The sequence below is a fragment of the Panicum hallii genome, chromosome 6, assembly GCF_002211085.1.
Source record: "Panicum hallii strain FIL2 chromosome 6, PHallii_v3.1, whole genome shotgun sequence".
NCBI lineage: Eukaryota > Viridiplantae > Streptophyta > Magnoliopsida > Poales > Poaceae > Panicum > Panicum hallii.
The window spans coordinates 36,270,019-36,284,491 of NC_038047.1; the positions used below are offsets into that span (position 1 = coordinate 36,270,019).

A 14,473-nucleotide genomic window follows, 5' to 3' on the forward strand; every position below is an offset into this window, starting at 1 on the left:
GCGCCAGAAGACCGCCCGAGGGTGTTGCGGCCGGCTTCGGGGTGCTCAGGGGCGTCCCTAACACGGACTGCCATCCAGAAAGCTCATGGTTTTCGTTCCACACCAAGAAGATCAAGCGAAATAAGTGAACCGTCCAACGTACCGCAAGTCTCGATGAGAGGTCACACCGCACGCGGCTCGCCCGCTCATGCCGCCCTCATCTTCCTGGAGTAGGAGCAGGACACCAGGACCGCGGACTCTCCATGAAGGTGTCCCTCAGGCTCATCTACGGTGAATACGCGGATGGTGTGATGGAGGATGAGGTATTTACACTCCGAGGATGTCGATGTGATGGAGGATGGGGTATTTACACTTTGAGGAGGCCTTTGTCGAAATGGCAACATGATTGGGCAAAGCAATACCTCAAGATAATTGTCCTAGGTGGTCCACAGCGATCGCCCTGGCCTTCCATGTTTCCCTCCGAGCTTGCGTTTGCTGCCAAGCTGCACGGGGGTTGTTGAGACATTCTCAAACAGCCTTGCATTCCGTTCCTTCCAAAGTTGCCAAGCAACCAGCATAAATAAGGAGTTTAATCCTTTCTGTTTATCCCTCGGCTGTAACTTCTTTAGGTGTGACCACCAGTCCTGCAGAGAGAACTGCTACTAGAATCTAGAGAGCACAAATTAAAGACTCATCATAAATGCAGTTGTGCAGGCTTCTCGATGAGCCATTCTCGCTCCCTGCTTCAAAAGAATCACTAAAACAATGCAGAGTTGCCCGGGACGACGTTCCAGAGAACGTCAACGAAGCCGGCGTGCTCGTCGCCGACGAACGCGCAAACCCTCGCTTCGGTGTACACCTTCCCCGGCCGGCAGAGGTAGCCTTTCTCTGGCGCGCAGTGCGAGTCCTCGGAGCAGACACAGAGCCCTTCAATGGCGCAGCCTTTCTCCACTATGCTTGGGTTTTCTCTGATGCCTAGCACCTGATCGCTCCACTCGCTCGAAAAAATCCCCTCCGGATCGTACCTGTCCTTCACCTTGAGGAACTCGCTGGCCCTGGGGTACTTGGCGATGGCGCCGTCGAAGGCGAAGTTCCGGCTCTTGCCCCAGTGCGGGACGCCGCCGTACTTGAGCAACTCCATCTGCTCCATCTCGTCGATCACGTCGGCGTGCGCCCGTGGCACGCCGCTCGCGTAGCTCCGGTAGTAATCAATGTCGACGGCGATGGAGTCCGGCTTCCCGAGGTAAGCGGTGGAGGCCCTGACGTAGCGCATGAGCACGCCCGAGACGCCGAGCGCACAGAACGCCTGCGGGTTGAGGTCCCAGAGCCTCTGCACGTCGGCGACGAACGCGGGTGCCCGAGAGAGCGGGACGCTGAAGCCGGAATTGTAGACGAAGGGCCCCCGGATGCGCGAGTCCCAGTAGCACACGGACAGGAGCCCGTCGTCCTCCGCGCTGTCGAGGCATGTCCCGGACGCCTGGATCCGGTGCTGGTACCCCACCACCAGGTACCCCGTGAAGGAGACGCCGTCGTTGGTCAGGCCGTAGGCCTGGCTCTCCACCCGCGCTGCCACCGTCCGCGTCGCCGAGCACCGGGGGCGTCTGAGCCGTTCGCCTCCAGACGCTCATCTGCACGCGTGACAGGCAGGGTAGTGTCTCTCTGTTAGTAAACGCATTGCGCGGCGCGGGCGGTGCGCGTGATCGAGCAGCTACGACGTCGCACACCTTCGACTCAGGGCGACGAGGTCGGGAGCTGACAAGGGCCGGAACCCGAGGATATCGTTGAGGCCGCTGCCCGGCACCGAAGCGTCGACGCTGTCGTCCTGGCGGTAGACCACCTTGCCCTCCTGCGCGCAGCTACGTAATGTCGCCGAACTCGTGGAGGTCGCCCCACGTAGCCACTTGCTGCGCCAGGTCGGATTCGTCGCGGTTCACGAACGAGACCGACCGCTTGAACAGTGGCTGCAGAGCCAGAGTAACCTGCAAGTGCAGAGTGTTCGGTGCGTGAAGCTGCGTAGCCGGTTATCTGTGTAGCCTTTTTGCTGCATATTTCGAATTCATCCACACGACCTACTATGAAATTGTGAGCTCTACCATTCTGCAGCTAAATCTACTCGATCGTAGCTCACAAAAAATACGTGCCAATTTTGTCAGTCAATATTACAATATAGTTGGTTGTGAGAAAATTGGTCCATACATTAGTTTAACCATATTTAAACTACTATTTATGGGACCAGAAAAATTACTCGAAAAAATTGATCAAGTAAGGTTGAAAAGATTAAAATGAGGCCTCACAAATCTAAGGAGTAATCATATCCACCTATCCTGCCGCCCTCCTTAATCTAAACACAAGTCATGACGTTTCCAATCCTCTTTTTCTCTCCAATCAAATAAAAAATATATGAATCATCCTATTTCTCTTATCAGACAGGGGCAGGGATCATCTCAAAATTAGGAACAGATCATCTGATCTCATATTAAATTAGGCTGATGAATCAGAAAAAATCAGTATGTTAAAGCCCTTGGAAGTTTTAGAAACTCATATCTTTCACATTTTAGCTTCCTTAATTTTATAACTATCCAGAAAAATAAGTAAAAGATAATTGTGTTAGCATTATATATTATATCAATCTCAACCGTAGTAACGCACGGATATATTTGGTAGTTATATTTAAAAGCAGGTTGATGAAAGCTAGGGAGCTGTTTGATCCATGGATTATTTATGGAGGCACCGCACCTATTGGGAGGGAATACAGTGATTATTATTAATACCTAACTTAGCTAGCATTATTAGCTAGGAATAGTTGGATGGAGGTACGTGGCTAGTGATGATAAAAAAAACTTTCCAATAATATATATTTGGACTGTTTTGATCAGCTAAAGCAAATAAACGAGATCTTGAAGAACCAATACAATTCGTACCTGAGAGATGACGCCGAGGACGCCGAGGGATACCTTGGCCGCGTCGAGGTCCGGGTGGCCTGTGCCGAGCTCCCTCACCGTGGCGAAGCCCTGGCTCGCCGGCGCTGGCGTCACAATCCTCAGCCCCACGACGTACTCGTGCACGGCGCCCCCCTTGCCCCATAACGAGCTGCCGTGCGCGCCGGTCGCCAGGAGGCCTCCGACGGTGAGGCCGTACCAGTAGGGTGAGTGCGGCAGCTAGAGCCCCGCCGTGGCGGCCGCGCGGATGAGGTCCCTGAGGACCATGCCGCTCTCCACCGTCACGAGCCGCTTCTCGGCGTCGACCCGCACGGTCCGGTTGAGCCACCGCGTGCTGATGATGGCGCCGTCGCTGCAGCCGGGGCAGGCCAGCTCGGGGAAACTGTGAGAGTACCTCGCGGCGACCTTCACATTACGCCTGGCCGCCGCCGCGGCCGCCACGGCCGCGACGAGCTCCTGCTCGCGGCGCGGGTACGCGGCGCTGGCCGCGCGGCAGATGCTGCGGTCCGGGAAGGAGGCGTACGCGTTGGTGGTGGTGCAGTTGGAGGTGCCGTCGATGCGGGCTACCGGATCCGGCGGAGGCCTGGAGCCGGTGAGGCTCATCTGGGTAAGGACGAGGAGCAGAAGGATCTGCAGTCCTTCCATTGTAGCCATGAGCTCGTGAGGGCAGGAGACCGGGAGACGAAGTATATATATCTATATATTCTTGTCAGTTTTAGCAATTTGCTCTGCGCGCGCTTTTCCATTTGCAACTTGCAGTGAACTGATATGCAGACCGACTTCAGCAGGTTACTACTAACCTATGCAGGAAACATATGTTCATTAGCTAGCTCTTCTATGTAGCCGTTAACCAGACTTTCGAACCTGGGGGTGGGGGTGATTGCTGCTATTCAGCAGTGGGAAGTTTAGATTAGTCGTGTTCAGTTAGCAGCAAGCCCGTCTAGCTCAGTCGGTAGAGCGCAAGGCTCTTAACCTTGTGGTCGTGGGTTCGAGCCCCACGGTGGGCGTCTGTTTAAATTTTTTACCTGTTCTGCACAGTAACACTCGTTGAGCCCCACGGTGGGCGTCTGTAAATTTTTTTTAACCTGTTCTGCACAGTAACACTCGTTTTGGTTTGTTTGTTTTAACGTGGACTTGCGATGCGAACTTTGGAGCATTTTCGTAACCCGTTTGGTAAAGGTGGTTGAACTCGCCTTGTGCGTGGTAAGCGACCCACTAAATATAAAACTCAGATTGCCTAAAAAAAGTGTTGTTTTTTCATAAATCTCGGATTGATGCCGTCTGCTCGCGTACTTGCTAATGTCTCTGCCGCCTAATCAGGCGAACCACGCGTTCCACGTGAATAAGGAATGCTTATCCCGTCTTTTTCCAATTGCTAGAACTCGTTTGGATCGGGTTATTAAACTTTAATCCTGTTATATATAGAATATTTGAACACCAATTAAAAGTATTAAATATAGACTAATTATAAAACCAATTAGCATATATTTATTATAGCACAATATTATCAAATCATGGACTAATCAGGTTTAATGAATTCGTCTCGTGAATTAGCCTTCATCTGTCCAATTAATCTATATATATTTAGTGCTTCTAATTAGTGTCCAAATATCCAATTTTACATGAACTAAAGTTTAGTCATGATAATTCTACGGGGACTAAAATTTAGTCGGGATAATCCAAACGTACCCTTGTTCAGTCGGGTGATGCTTATCCTACCCCTGATTGAGCTTTGAGCCGTTGACTCACCCCCCGACACGGTACAGTTCAACCTCCAAATCCAGTGAAGACTCTATTTCCAGCCTGAAGCTTTTAACTTGGTGTTCGATTCAAGTCTGGTAGTACTTGATTTACTCTTGTTCAATGCAACCTGTGGAGATCCTGGATCATTTGGGCACACACAGCACAGTGGCAGGCGGCTGGGAGCAACGCACAACGGCCACCAAACTTGATCCAATGGCGTGTGCGGTGAGGATGCGGCCGCGACGCCCAGCGCCGGCGGACTGTTGTGCTGTGTCGGCTCCAGCTCAGCGTCGGCGGTTGCTCTCGTCACTTGCTCTCCCCGCCGCCCGCGCCCCGCGGGTCAAATCCCCCCAAATTGGAATCGAGAATCCCCGAGACCCCGAGGGCCGAGGCCCGAGGACTACACGCCTGCTCCGCTGCCCGCTACTCTGCCGCCTTCCCCCCATTTCAGCTTTCAAGCAGGCGGCTCCAATCCCCCGGCGCGACTCCTGGCGGCCTGACTCCGGGGACCGATCGAGGGGATGGCGAGGGACCCGGACGAGGCGGCGCAGCGGCGCTGGACGCTGGTGCTGGTGAACCTGGCGTCCGTTCTGGAGAAGGCCGACGAGGTGCTGCTCCCCGCCGTGTACCGGGAGGTGGGTGCCGCGCTGGGCGCCTCCCCGACGGCGCTCGGATCCCTCACGCTCTGCCGCGCGCTCGTCCAGGCCGCCTGCTACCCGCTCGCCGCCTACGCCTCCGCGCGCCACGACCGCGCCCGCGTCGTCGCCGCCGGGGCCTTCCTCTGGGCCGCCGCCACCTTCCTCGTCGCTGTCTCCGGCACCTTCCTCCAGGTCCGTCGCCCCATTCCTTCCCCTCCCCTCCTCTTCTGTTCCCCACTCCTCCGCGTCCTCCTGCCGCTGACATGGCGGACCCACGGCTCCACGTTTTTTAATCCAGTTTTGCACGGCACGCTGGCACCTACCACCAGCTAACGTAGCAGTTATCCGAATATTCCATTTTAAATTTGAAAATCAAAATACTAGTGGATAGAGTAGATATTTATCGGCATTCCTGACTCGTGGGCCCCGCGGGGCTTTATGGCCCACTTGCCAGTGAGAGTAGAGGGCTTCCCGAGAAGCGTTCTGACTTGGCAACGGTGTTGCTTGCGGCTTTGATTTGGCCAGATGGCCATCTCGCGGGGCCTCAACGGCATCGGCCTCGCGCTGGTCCTCCCGGCGATCAGCTCCCTCGTCGCCGACTACACCGACGACCACACGCGCGGCGCCGCCTTCGGCTGGCTCCAGATGACCTGCAACCTGGGCTCCATCCTGGGCGGATCCTTCGGTGTGCTGCTCGCGCCCGTCACCTTCCTCGGCGTCGCCGGGTGGCGGCTCGCCTTCCACGCCGTGGCGGTCGTCAGCGTCGCGCTGGGCGCGCTCATGTGGATCTTCGCTGCCGACCCGCGCGCCAAGTCCAAGACCACGGCGTCGGCCCCGGAGGAAGCGAAGGAGCTGCTCCGGGACGCCAGGCGCGTCCTCGGGGTGCCCACGTTCCAGATCATCGTGGCGCAGGGCATCGCGGGGTCCATCCCCTGGTCCGCGCTCAACTTCTCCGCCATGTGGCTGGAGCTCGTCGGCTTCACGCACTGGGAGACCAGCGTCATCACGGGGCTCTACCTCTTCGCCACGGCCCTCGGCGCGCTCTTCGGCGGCATCGTCGGGGACCCCGTCGCCAGGCGGTTCCCCAACGCCGGCAGGATCGCGCTGGCGCAGATCAGCTCCGCGTCGGCGCTCCCGCTTGGCGCCATCCTGCTGCTCGCGCTGCCCAACGACCCGTCCACCGGCGTCGCGCACGCCGTCGTATTCTTCATCATGGGCTTCGCCATCTCCTGGAATGCCTCCTCCACCAACAAGTATGATGCTCATCGAAACAAGCATTGGTAGCATGTTCCACCAAGAATGTGTATTCTGTTGCTCATTGTTAGTGTTCAATAATGCAGCCCAATTTTCGCGGAGATTGTGCCGGAGAAGGCGAGGACGACGGTCTACGCACTGGACAAGTGCTTCGAAGCCGTGTTCGCGTCGTTTGCGCCTCCCATTGTCGGTGTCCTTGCAGAGCGGGTGTTCGGCTACAAGCCTGTCTCTTCCGACACGAGCGTGGACACGGACAGGGAGAATGCTGCCGCATTGGCGAAGGCGGTTTACACGGAGATCGCCGTGCCCATGGCCATCTGCTGCCTGACCTACACCTTCCTCTACTGCACTTACCCGCGAGACAGGGAGCGTGCTCGAGAGGAGCTTCTGATGGCATCAGATGACCGGCTCGGTGAAGGTGCTAGTGACAGTGAGCCGGGTGCGGTTCGTGCACTTGGAGACGAAGAATCTTCTGTCAGATCCTTGAATCAGAGGCTAATATCCAGAGAGTAGCAGGCGAAAGGCAGGTGGGGAAGCGCAAGACAGCCAAATTTACGGCTTTGTGTCGTTTCCTAGATGATGTAATCCTGGTGCTGCTGTTCAGTTTCAGACTCATCCAGTGGATAGACTCTGACTCGTCGGAACTATTGTTACCAGGCCAGCTACCATGGAGTGAAATGTACTCAGTAGATGCATTTAAAACTGTATTGAAATGTTGTTGTTCAAAAAATTCGACATGGAAATGCAACCCTGTATGAAAAGAATTTCACAAAACACCCATAAAATAGTGATTTGAAATGTCATGTGAAGAAAGAAAAATAAGATGAACATCACTCTAATGCACTCGTGTGCTTTTTTTTTTCCTATTTGTTATTTTTGAAGGGAAACCAGAAGAGAATAAAATAATCTATAAATAAAAAATAATGGATAAGTGGTACACTGTATGTTCTTTTTCTGAGGGTGGTACATGATATGTTGGATAGAGACCTGTGCAACGCTGCTTATTTTAGTTTCTACCGTGCAGCTTTACTTGTTTTGGTTTCTACTGTACCGTGTGCTGGTGCAACGTTGCTGTCAGCATTGCCCCAGCTAGTTTGATCCCAAGATCATCTGAGCTGTACTCGTTGACGCCATCATCACATTGGCCTGGGCCTGCCTGCTGCTCTGGTGGTCGTTGCGCATGCATCATCCTATGAAGTCTGGACTCTGAACCACCAAAGCACTGGGAGGCAACAGGCCGGCAAGACACTGATCCCTTCATCCACTGTAACATTAACACCAATATCCTGATTACACCGGTCCCAGCTCCCTGAATTTCTTCCTTGAGAGTTCCCTTCCTTCTTGCAGTCTTCCACTGGGAGGAATGATCTGTAACATCTCAAAAGAAAACAAGAACAAAATTTGACAATGGTTTGAAACATCACCTGAAGTTACAATATTCTCAAAAGAAGAAGTATCTGCCTCACATTGTAGAATAGCTAGACAGCTTGTTGTAATCTTTTTGTTTTTTTTCCTTCTTTGTTTCTGAGGATCAATGGTGGTCACCCTTGGATGATGAGTGATTGACAACCGTGGCGTATGATACATGTCTTGGCTTGTGAAGTGTAGGTGTTGGGTGCGACATGGCGGCCGATGGTGCGAGGTGAAGGTCAAGTGAAAGGTTCAGGGTGAACGCAAGTAGACTTGGACCGAGGGACCCGAAGAGACCGGGCGGAGTCATGGGCGATTCACATGGTGCATGGAAGAGCAAGAATGCATGGAGAAGGAGGATGGAGACGGCGTTAGCCAAGTCGAGCGGGAAGGCGATGGCAAGTCAAGTAGGCAGCCCGTGCGGCGGGAGCGAAAAAAATTTGAAGGCGTCAAGGCTCGACGGGAGGTCGGACAGACGTCGACATCGAGGAGGTCGCGTAGTGGCCACACGGAGATGGACGGCTTGGATAGTTTGGGCCTCAAAACCACCATGGAGGCTGGTTTTCCGGTTTGGGCCTCAAAACCGGGGGCGGATTCGGTGCGGCTGAGCGTCCAGGATAGAGGACACGTGGCATCATCATGGAGCTTACTTCGAGGTGAAGGGAAGTTGTGAAGATGGCGTGTCCGTCCGTCCGATGCTCCGAGAAAAATCTAGACCGTTTCGCCCCTGCGTGGGCAGTTATCTTAGAAATATCTTAGGGGTAGTTTAATCTTTGGTTCAGACATCTATATATAGCTAGATGGTTGGTTGTGGAGGTAATCTTTTCCATCCGCTTTGTTTATTTTCCTAAGAAAAAAGGCTAGGGTTTGCTTAATGGTGAGAACTAGGCTTAGGAAGTGATTACCCTTAGATCAGTGACTCTAATCTTAAGTGGGAAGGATGACGGGAGGTTCCTAGCCTCGGATCTTGTAATATCTTTGTTTCAGTCTAATCATTCATGGTTGATTCATAGCTAGTCTCCTCATTTTTCTTTTTATGTGATTTTCGGAGCCATTTTTGAGTGATTGTTCTTTCTTCACTTTGGCTGCGATTTGGCTTGGATTTCTTGGTGGGATTTGGTGCTGGGACATGTGCAAACTCATCTAGGGTGATCCCCCACTGAATCCAAGCATGAGCACCTTGAATCTTGAGTTTTCCCAAAACCCTGCCTCTCTAGTGTTCTTGACCGAATTCGCGAAATCCGTTTGTGAAGTCTTGATCTTTTTGAGGAGGTATTTTGGTCAAAGACTCACCATGAATATGCGAAGTTTTGGTTAAAATTTCATCAAGTTTGGACACCGTTTGCTATAGCTTTGCTATTTTTCTTGACGTGACTATTGGCTGTCTGAACAACCTGGAAGTTTTGGATTTAGTTCCAGTTTTACTCTAAGAAGTGTCGCATTTACCTCCGCTTTGTCTCTAAAGTTTTCTAGTATTGGTTCTAGGTCCAATAGCATCTCAAAAGGCTATGTGAGCTTGATAATTCTAGAAGAGAGGTTCGTTGGGCGAATTTGGGACATAGGCCTTGTTCTCATTGGAGAATTTTTTAAAGACTCCCATTCACCCCCTCTGGTTGCCCGTTTTGGTCCTACAGTGCCAGATCCGGGCCCATCGGACTGTGCACGTAGCATACTTTTTCTAGGATAAGGGATGAGACATGACCCACTCCCTACATCTGTTGTAACTACTTATAATAGTAGGACTACTCATACGGTAGTAAAACTAGTCGGACACACTAGGAAACTACCCGAGAAGTACTCGGGTAGGACTCCTGGGCTTGTACCTGACTAGGACTTCCATGTAAACCTATCCCCCCAGACTATATAAGGACGGACAGGGACCCCCTCCAAACAGGAGATCATCCGATTACCATCTAAGGCAATACAAACTACACAGGACATAGGATATTACGCTCTCGGCGACCCGAACCTGTCTAAACCTTGTGTTCATTGCACCTTCGAGTTCCTGATCTTGGTGACACCCTACCTAGAAACTCACCACCTGGGGGGTTTCCCTCGGTGGGTGTGGCGGTAAAACACCGACAGCTGGCGCGCCAGGTAGGGGTGTTCATCGAGCATCCACTGGAGAACTCAATGGCATCTCTCAGCTTCACCAGCACCATGCTCAACGAGGCCACAACTTTCGTCTTTGGCTCCTGGATCTGCGTTGCCAATGGCTTGGGTGGCTTCAACAGCCACCTAGTCGACTCCAGGAAGCCGGAGGCCTCTGCACCAACTCGAAGCAGCGACCTCAATGAGTTGCTGCTCCGCGATCCACCCAGACAGATCGAAAGGACATCAATTTTTGACATAACTTCAATTCACGCTGCACCAGGACTAATCAGTCGGATTTAAACCGGTCTGAGGAGGCTACGCAATCCAAGTCCCTCTCCAAATTGGAGGAGGACTTGGATCCTCTTTTCAAGATTCGAGACGAGGGAGCCACCGTGAGTCGGGGCCCCTCCATTCTCGACTACGACTCAGACTCAAACAAAGAGTAGCCGTTAACTATAAGTTCGAGCCGAGATGGACTCAAGGACGAGGGAGCCACCGCTCGTCGGGAGGCCCCATTTCGCGACAACCACTCGCAACCCAATGACTACCCCAAATCATTTTTGGGTAATCATCCGGGTTTAACCATAACATCTATGCCGCAAGGCTGTTTCGTGTACTGGAAGGGTCTAGAGCCCTCCGAGTTACTTGAATACGACTCCCGCCTTGTGGCAGAATTCACCCTTCGACATATCGACCCTAGGGAGCCAAAAGTTTTCGACTACCCCACTCAACTTCACCTCACGTCACAACATCGACATGCTGCAGTGACGACCTCGAATACCCGACTCGCGCCACAGTTACGATTGCTTCGACAAATCGGCAGCGCCAACGACAACTTCAACAACTCGTCTCGACTAGAAACTAGTTGGGAACAAGCTTCAAACTACTCGGTGACTAGCTCCGCACGGTCAACAACTAATCGGAATCAGCTTCGACTAGTTGGCTCCATCGACAAATCGCTCACGGATCAAAATCTGTCCGAGGTGGTTCAACCCAGGACCCTCTCTGCATTGGAAGAGGATTTTGATCATCTACCACCACTCGAAGAAGGAGAAGCCACCACGCATCGGGGGGCTGTTGTTTCTGACAACTACTTGGATTCAGCTACTCATGTGACCCAAGGTCCGGTAAGGGGATCAGATTGGTCGGGCAGGTTTGGGCATCGGAAGCGCATGACACCCTCCAGGTCTCTCAAATCAAGTCCACCACAATTCATTGCCACACCCAGCGAACTACCTTTTCAAGAAGGCAGACCCCTTCCTCCTTCCGATGACGAAGACAAGGGCCAGGTGGTGCAGAGTGCCAAATGCTTTACCCCCAATCGAGAAGTACTCATGATTCACGCCGAAGAGGACTGTGAAGGCCTAGAGCAGGTCTAGCTAAACGACTACGACGACTACCTCCTTGATCCACTAGACGAAGATGTGGATGCAACAATGGATAGTGTACCCCCAGCCAGCATCAAGGCAAAAGACGCAGATGACATCCAGAAGGGACGCCGTAGGCTCATCAATGCGAAGCGCGCCCAACGAAGGCACCGCGCGGTCGAGGCGAACCAGTAGGGGAGCGGCAACCTCCATGACTCCTCCATGAGCGACCTTCGCACCATCATCAATGTTGGCAGGGACGCCCGCAAAGTCCTCATTGCCAGACAACAAGTGCGTGAAGAAGTGGAAGCCTACAGCCCCACCCACTATGAACTCCCTCTTGACTACTTAGAGACAACTCGGAAGTGCAAGCCAGAAACTGGGGAACAATCCACTCACAGAAAGAAGACTCTCAGTTCGAAGGAACGATTTAAGGCAGCCCTCCACAGGCAATTCCCATGGCACCTGAAGAGCAAGCATTCCGTGTTTGAATGTCATACCCTTCGGAGAGCCCTGGGAGCTCCGTCCAAACTACGAATAAAGATGACGAGACTATCCGAATAATGATTTACTCATAAATTTAGTACCCGATTCAAGGAGGTTTTCTAAGGGTCTTTTTGTGTTTCGTTTGTTTAAACCACTGTTTTGGGACTATATCTTGAAATAAGAGGTTCCGTACACCTAAAAGTACCCATTTTTACCTCTTAGTCAGGATCGCTATTTGTGTTCATTATTTGGTTTAATCACGACTGCCTCGCTAAACTCAGGGAACCCTGTCACAGCCGAACCATGCGACTGCCAAAAGTGGTTGCCTCATTTGACAATGATTAGTGGAACGTGTTAATTAGTCAAATAAAGCACCTACGCGATTGTTTATCAAATACTTCCATTAACGCTCAGATTACTAGTTTCCGACTAGTTTTCTATGTTACTGAAGGGGTCTTGCCCCCCAAACTACCAGTAACCCCTAGATTACTAGTTTGCCCCCCAAACTACCAGTAACCCCCAGATTACTAGTTCGCGACTAGTTTTCTATGTTACTGAAGGGGTCTCGCTCCCAAACTTCCAGTAACACTCAGTTTACTAGTTTTCGACTAGTATTATATGTAGTTTACTAAAAGAGCCTTGCCCCAATACAACCTCGCCAACGGTCTTGACGGAATTCAATTTTTCTCAACCTGAAGCACCCGTACCACCCGCATGGAAATCAACCGTGCAATCGACGACTTGATCCACAACTCGTAACCCCTCGAACTGAATCTGCCTCGGTCGGAGGTCCTGTACCACAAGTTCTTTGCCAAGTCAGAGGAGGATTTGGATCGTCTACCACAAGTTGAAGGAGGATTTGGATCGTCTACGACAAGTCGGAGGAGGATTTGGATCGTCCACTACAAGTCAGAGGAGGACTATCCAGTATCCATCGAAGGGCTCCCCCCTTCCCCCGACTACTCGGACTTCATCAACGATGCACTACCCTTATCAAACGGCCACCGAGGCCTGATGGTGCCTCCATCTTGGTTGGGCGGGCCCAGGCATTGGAAGTGCATGAATCCTCCAAGCTACCCGGCTCAGCCCACCTTTCTGCTGCTCCAACTTGGTTGGGCGGGCCCGGGCATTGGAAGGGCATGAGTCCTCCAAACTACCCAGCTCAGCCCACCTTTCTGTGCCTCCAACTTGGTCGGGCGGGTCCGGGCATTGGAAGGGCACAAGTCCTCCAAGCTACCCGGCTCAGCCACCTCTCTGCATTTTTAACTAGGTTGGGCGGGCCCGGGCATTGGAAGGGCATGAGTCCTCCACGCTACCTGGCTCAGCCCACCTCTCTACATTTTCAACTAGGTCGGGCGGGCTCGGGCATCAGATGGGCACAGAGTCTTCCAAGCTACCTGACCCCAGCCCACTTTTTCGCACCACAAACCCCGACAACTTGTCGGGCCTAGAACCGTTCCAAGCAGGTAGGACCCTTGATTCCTCGACGACTACTTCGCCCTCGTGAGGGCACTCAGTGACCCACCGATGACTACTTTAACTACACAACTAGTCGGAAGCGGGACTCATTCCACAAGTAACTAGTGGGAATCAATTCCGACTAGTCGGGTTTCATCAACAAACCATTGCGGCTCCATCAACGATGAATATGGCTTTGTCAACAATCACCAACAAATCAAGATTGACAACTATTCATGCCCGTCTGGTTTCTACGCTCTGGGGCTGGGCACAACAAGGTGGCTGCCCACGTGAAGACTGAGACCCGATTCAAGGAGGTTTTATGGAGATCTTTAGGGAATTTCTTTAAACATTGTCTTGAGTTTTATCTCAAAACAAGGGTCTTTTTCCTAAAGAATTCGTTCAACCACTCGGTTAGGGGATCAAGGAGTTTACCCAAAACAAGACTTATTCATTCATCCATATTTCGGCGCCATACGAACTGTCCTGGCCCACCGAAGGAATTCCTTCAGGCTAACAGAGATATCTTCGCATGGCAACATACGACTTGTTTTGGCCCGTCCAAGGAGTTCCTTTGGGCTAGCTGAGTCATCTTTGCACAACGACTACTTTCATAACAACGCATGTGCAGGATTGCATTGTCACTTCCTTTGGGCCAACCGAGACATCTTCGCATGGCAACATATGGCTTGTCTTGGCCCGCCCAAGGAAGTGACCAAGATCAAGTGCAGAACCTCGTCGTCACCTCCTTTGGGCCAACCGAGACATCTTGGCATGGCACTACTCGACTTGTCTTGGCCCGCCCCAGGAACTGATCACCCCATGTGAAGGACCTCGTCATCAATCCCTTCGAGCCAGCTGTGATGTTTTCGCAAGTCAACATGTGAATTCCCATGGTCCGGCCAAGGAATTGATTGATCCACCAGCAAGATTTATTTCTCCCTCACTAATTGACTTCCAGTCACCTTCACATACTTCCAGTACAACTCCGTTTACTGGTTTTGGCCCGCCCAAGGAATCGACTAAATCTACCAGCAAGATTTATTTCTCCCTCGCTAATTGACTTCCAGTCACCTTCACATACTTCCAGTACAACTATGTTTAC

General features: G+C 52.2%; 1 protein-coding gene, 1 non-coding gene and 1 pseudogene across 2 annotated transcripts; 2 read left to right on the top strand and 1 right to left on the bottom strand.

The window, feature by feature from the left end:
* Window positions 1-631: 631 nt before the first annotated feature.
* LOC112897388 lies at window positions 632-3,563 on the bottom strand (annotated as a pseudogene).
* Window positions 3,564-3,852: 289 nt separating this feature from the next.
* TRNAK-CUU lies at window positions 3,853-3,925 on the top strand. The gene has a single exon. It is a non-coding gene; the product is annotated as a tRNA-Lys (tRNA).
* A 1,109-nt stretch (window positions 3,926-5,034) lies between these two features.
* LOC112897389 (quinolone resistance protein NorA-like) lies at window positions 5,035-7,351 on the top strand. The gene is made up of 3 exons (XM_025965677.1): window positions 5,035-5,491; window positions 5,825-6,552; window positions 6,640-7,351. Exons 1-3 carry the CDS (start codon window positions 5,183-5,185, stop codon window positions 7,064-7,066), a joined length of 1,464 nt encoding a protein of 487 aa, XP_025821462.1. The 5' UTR covers window positions 5,035-5,182; the 3' UTR covers window positions 7,067-7,351.
* The last annotated feature ends 7,122 nt before the right edge of the window (window positions 7,352-14,473 follow it).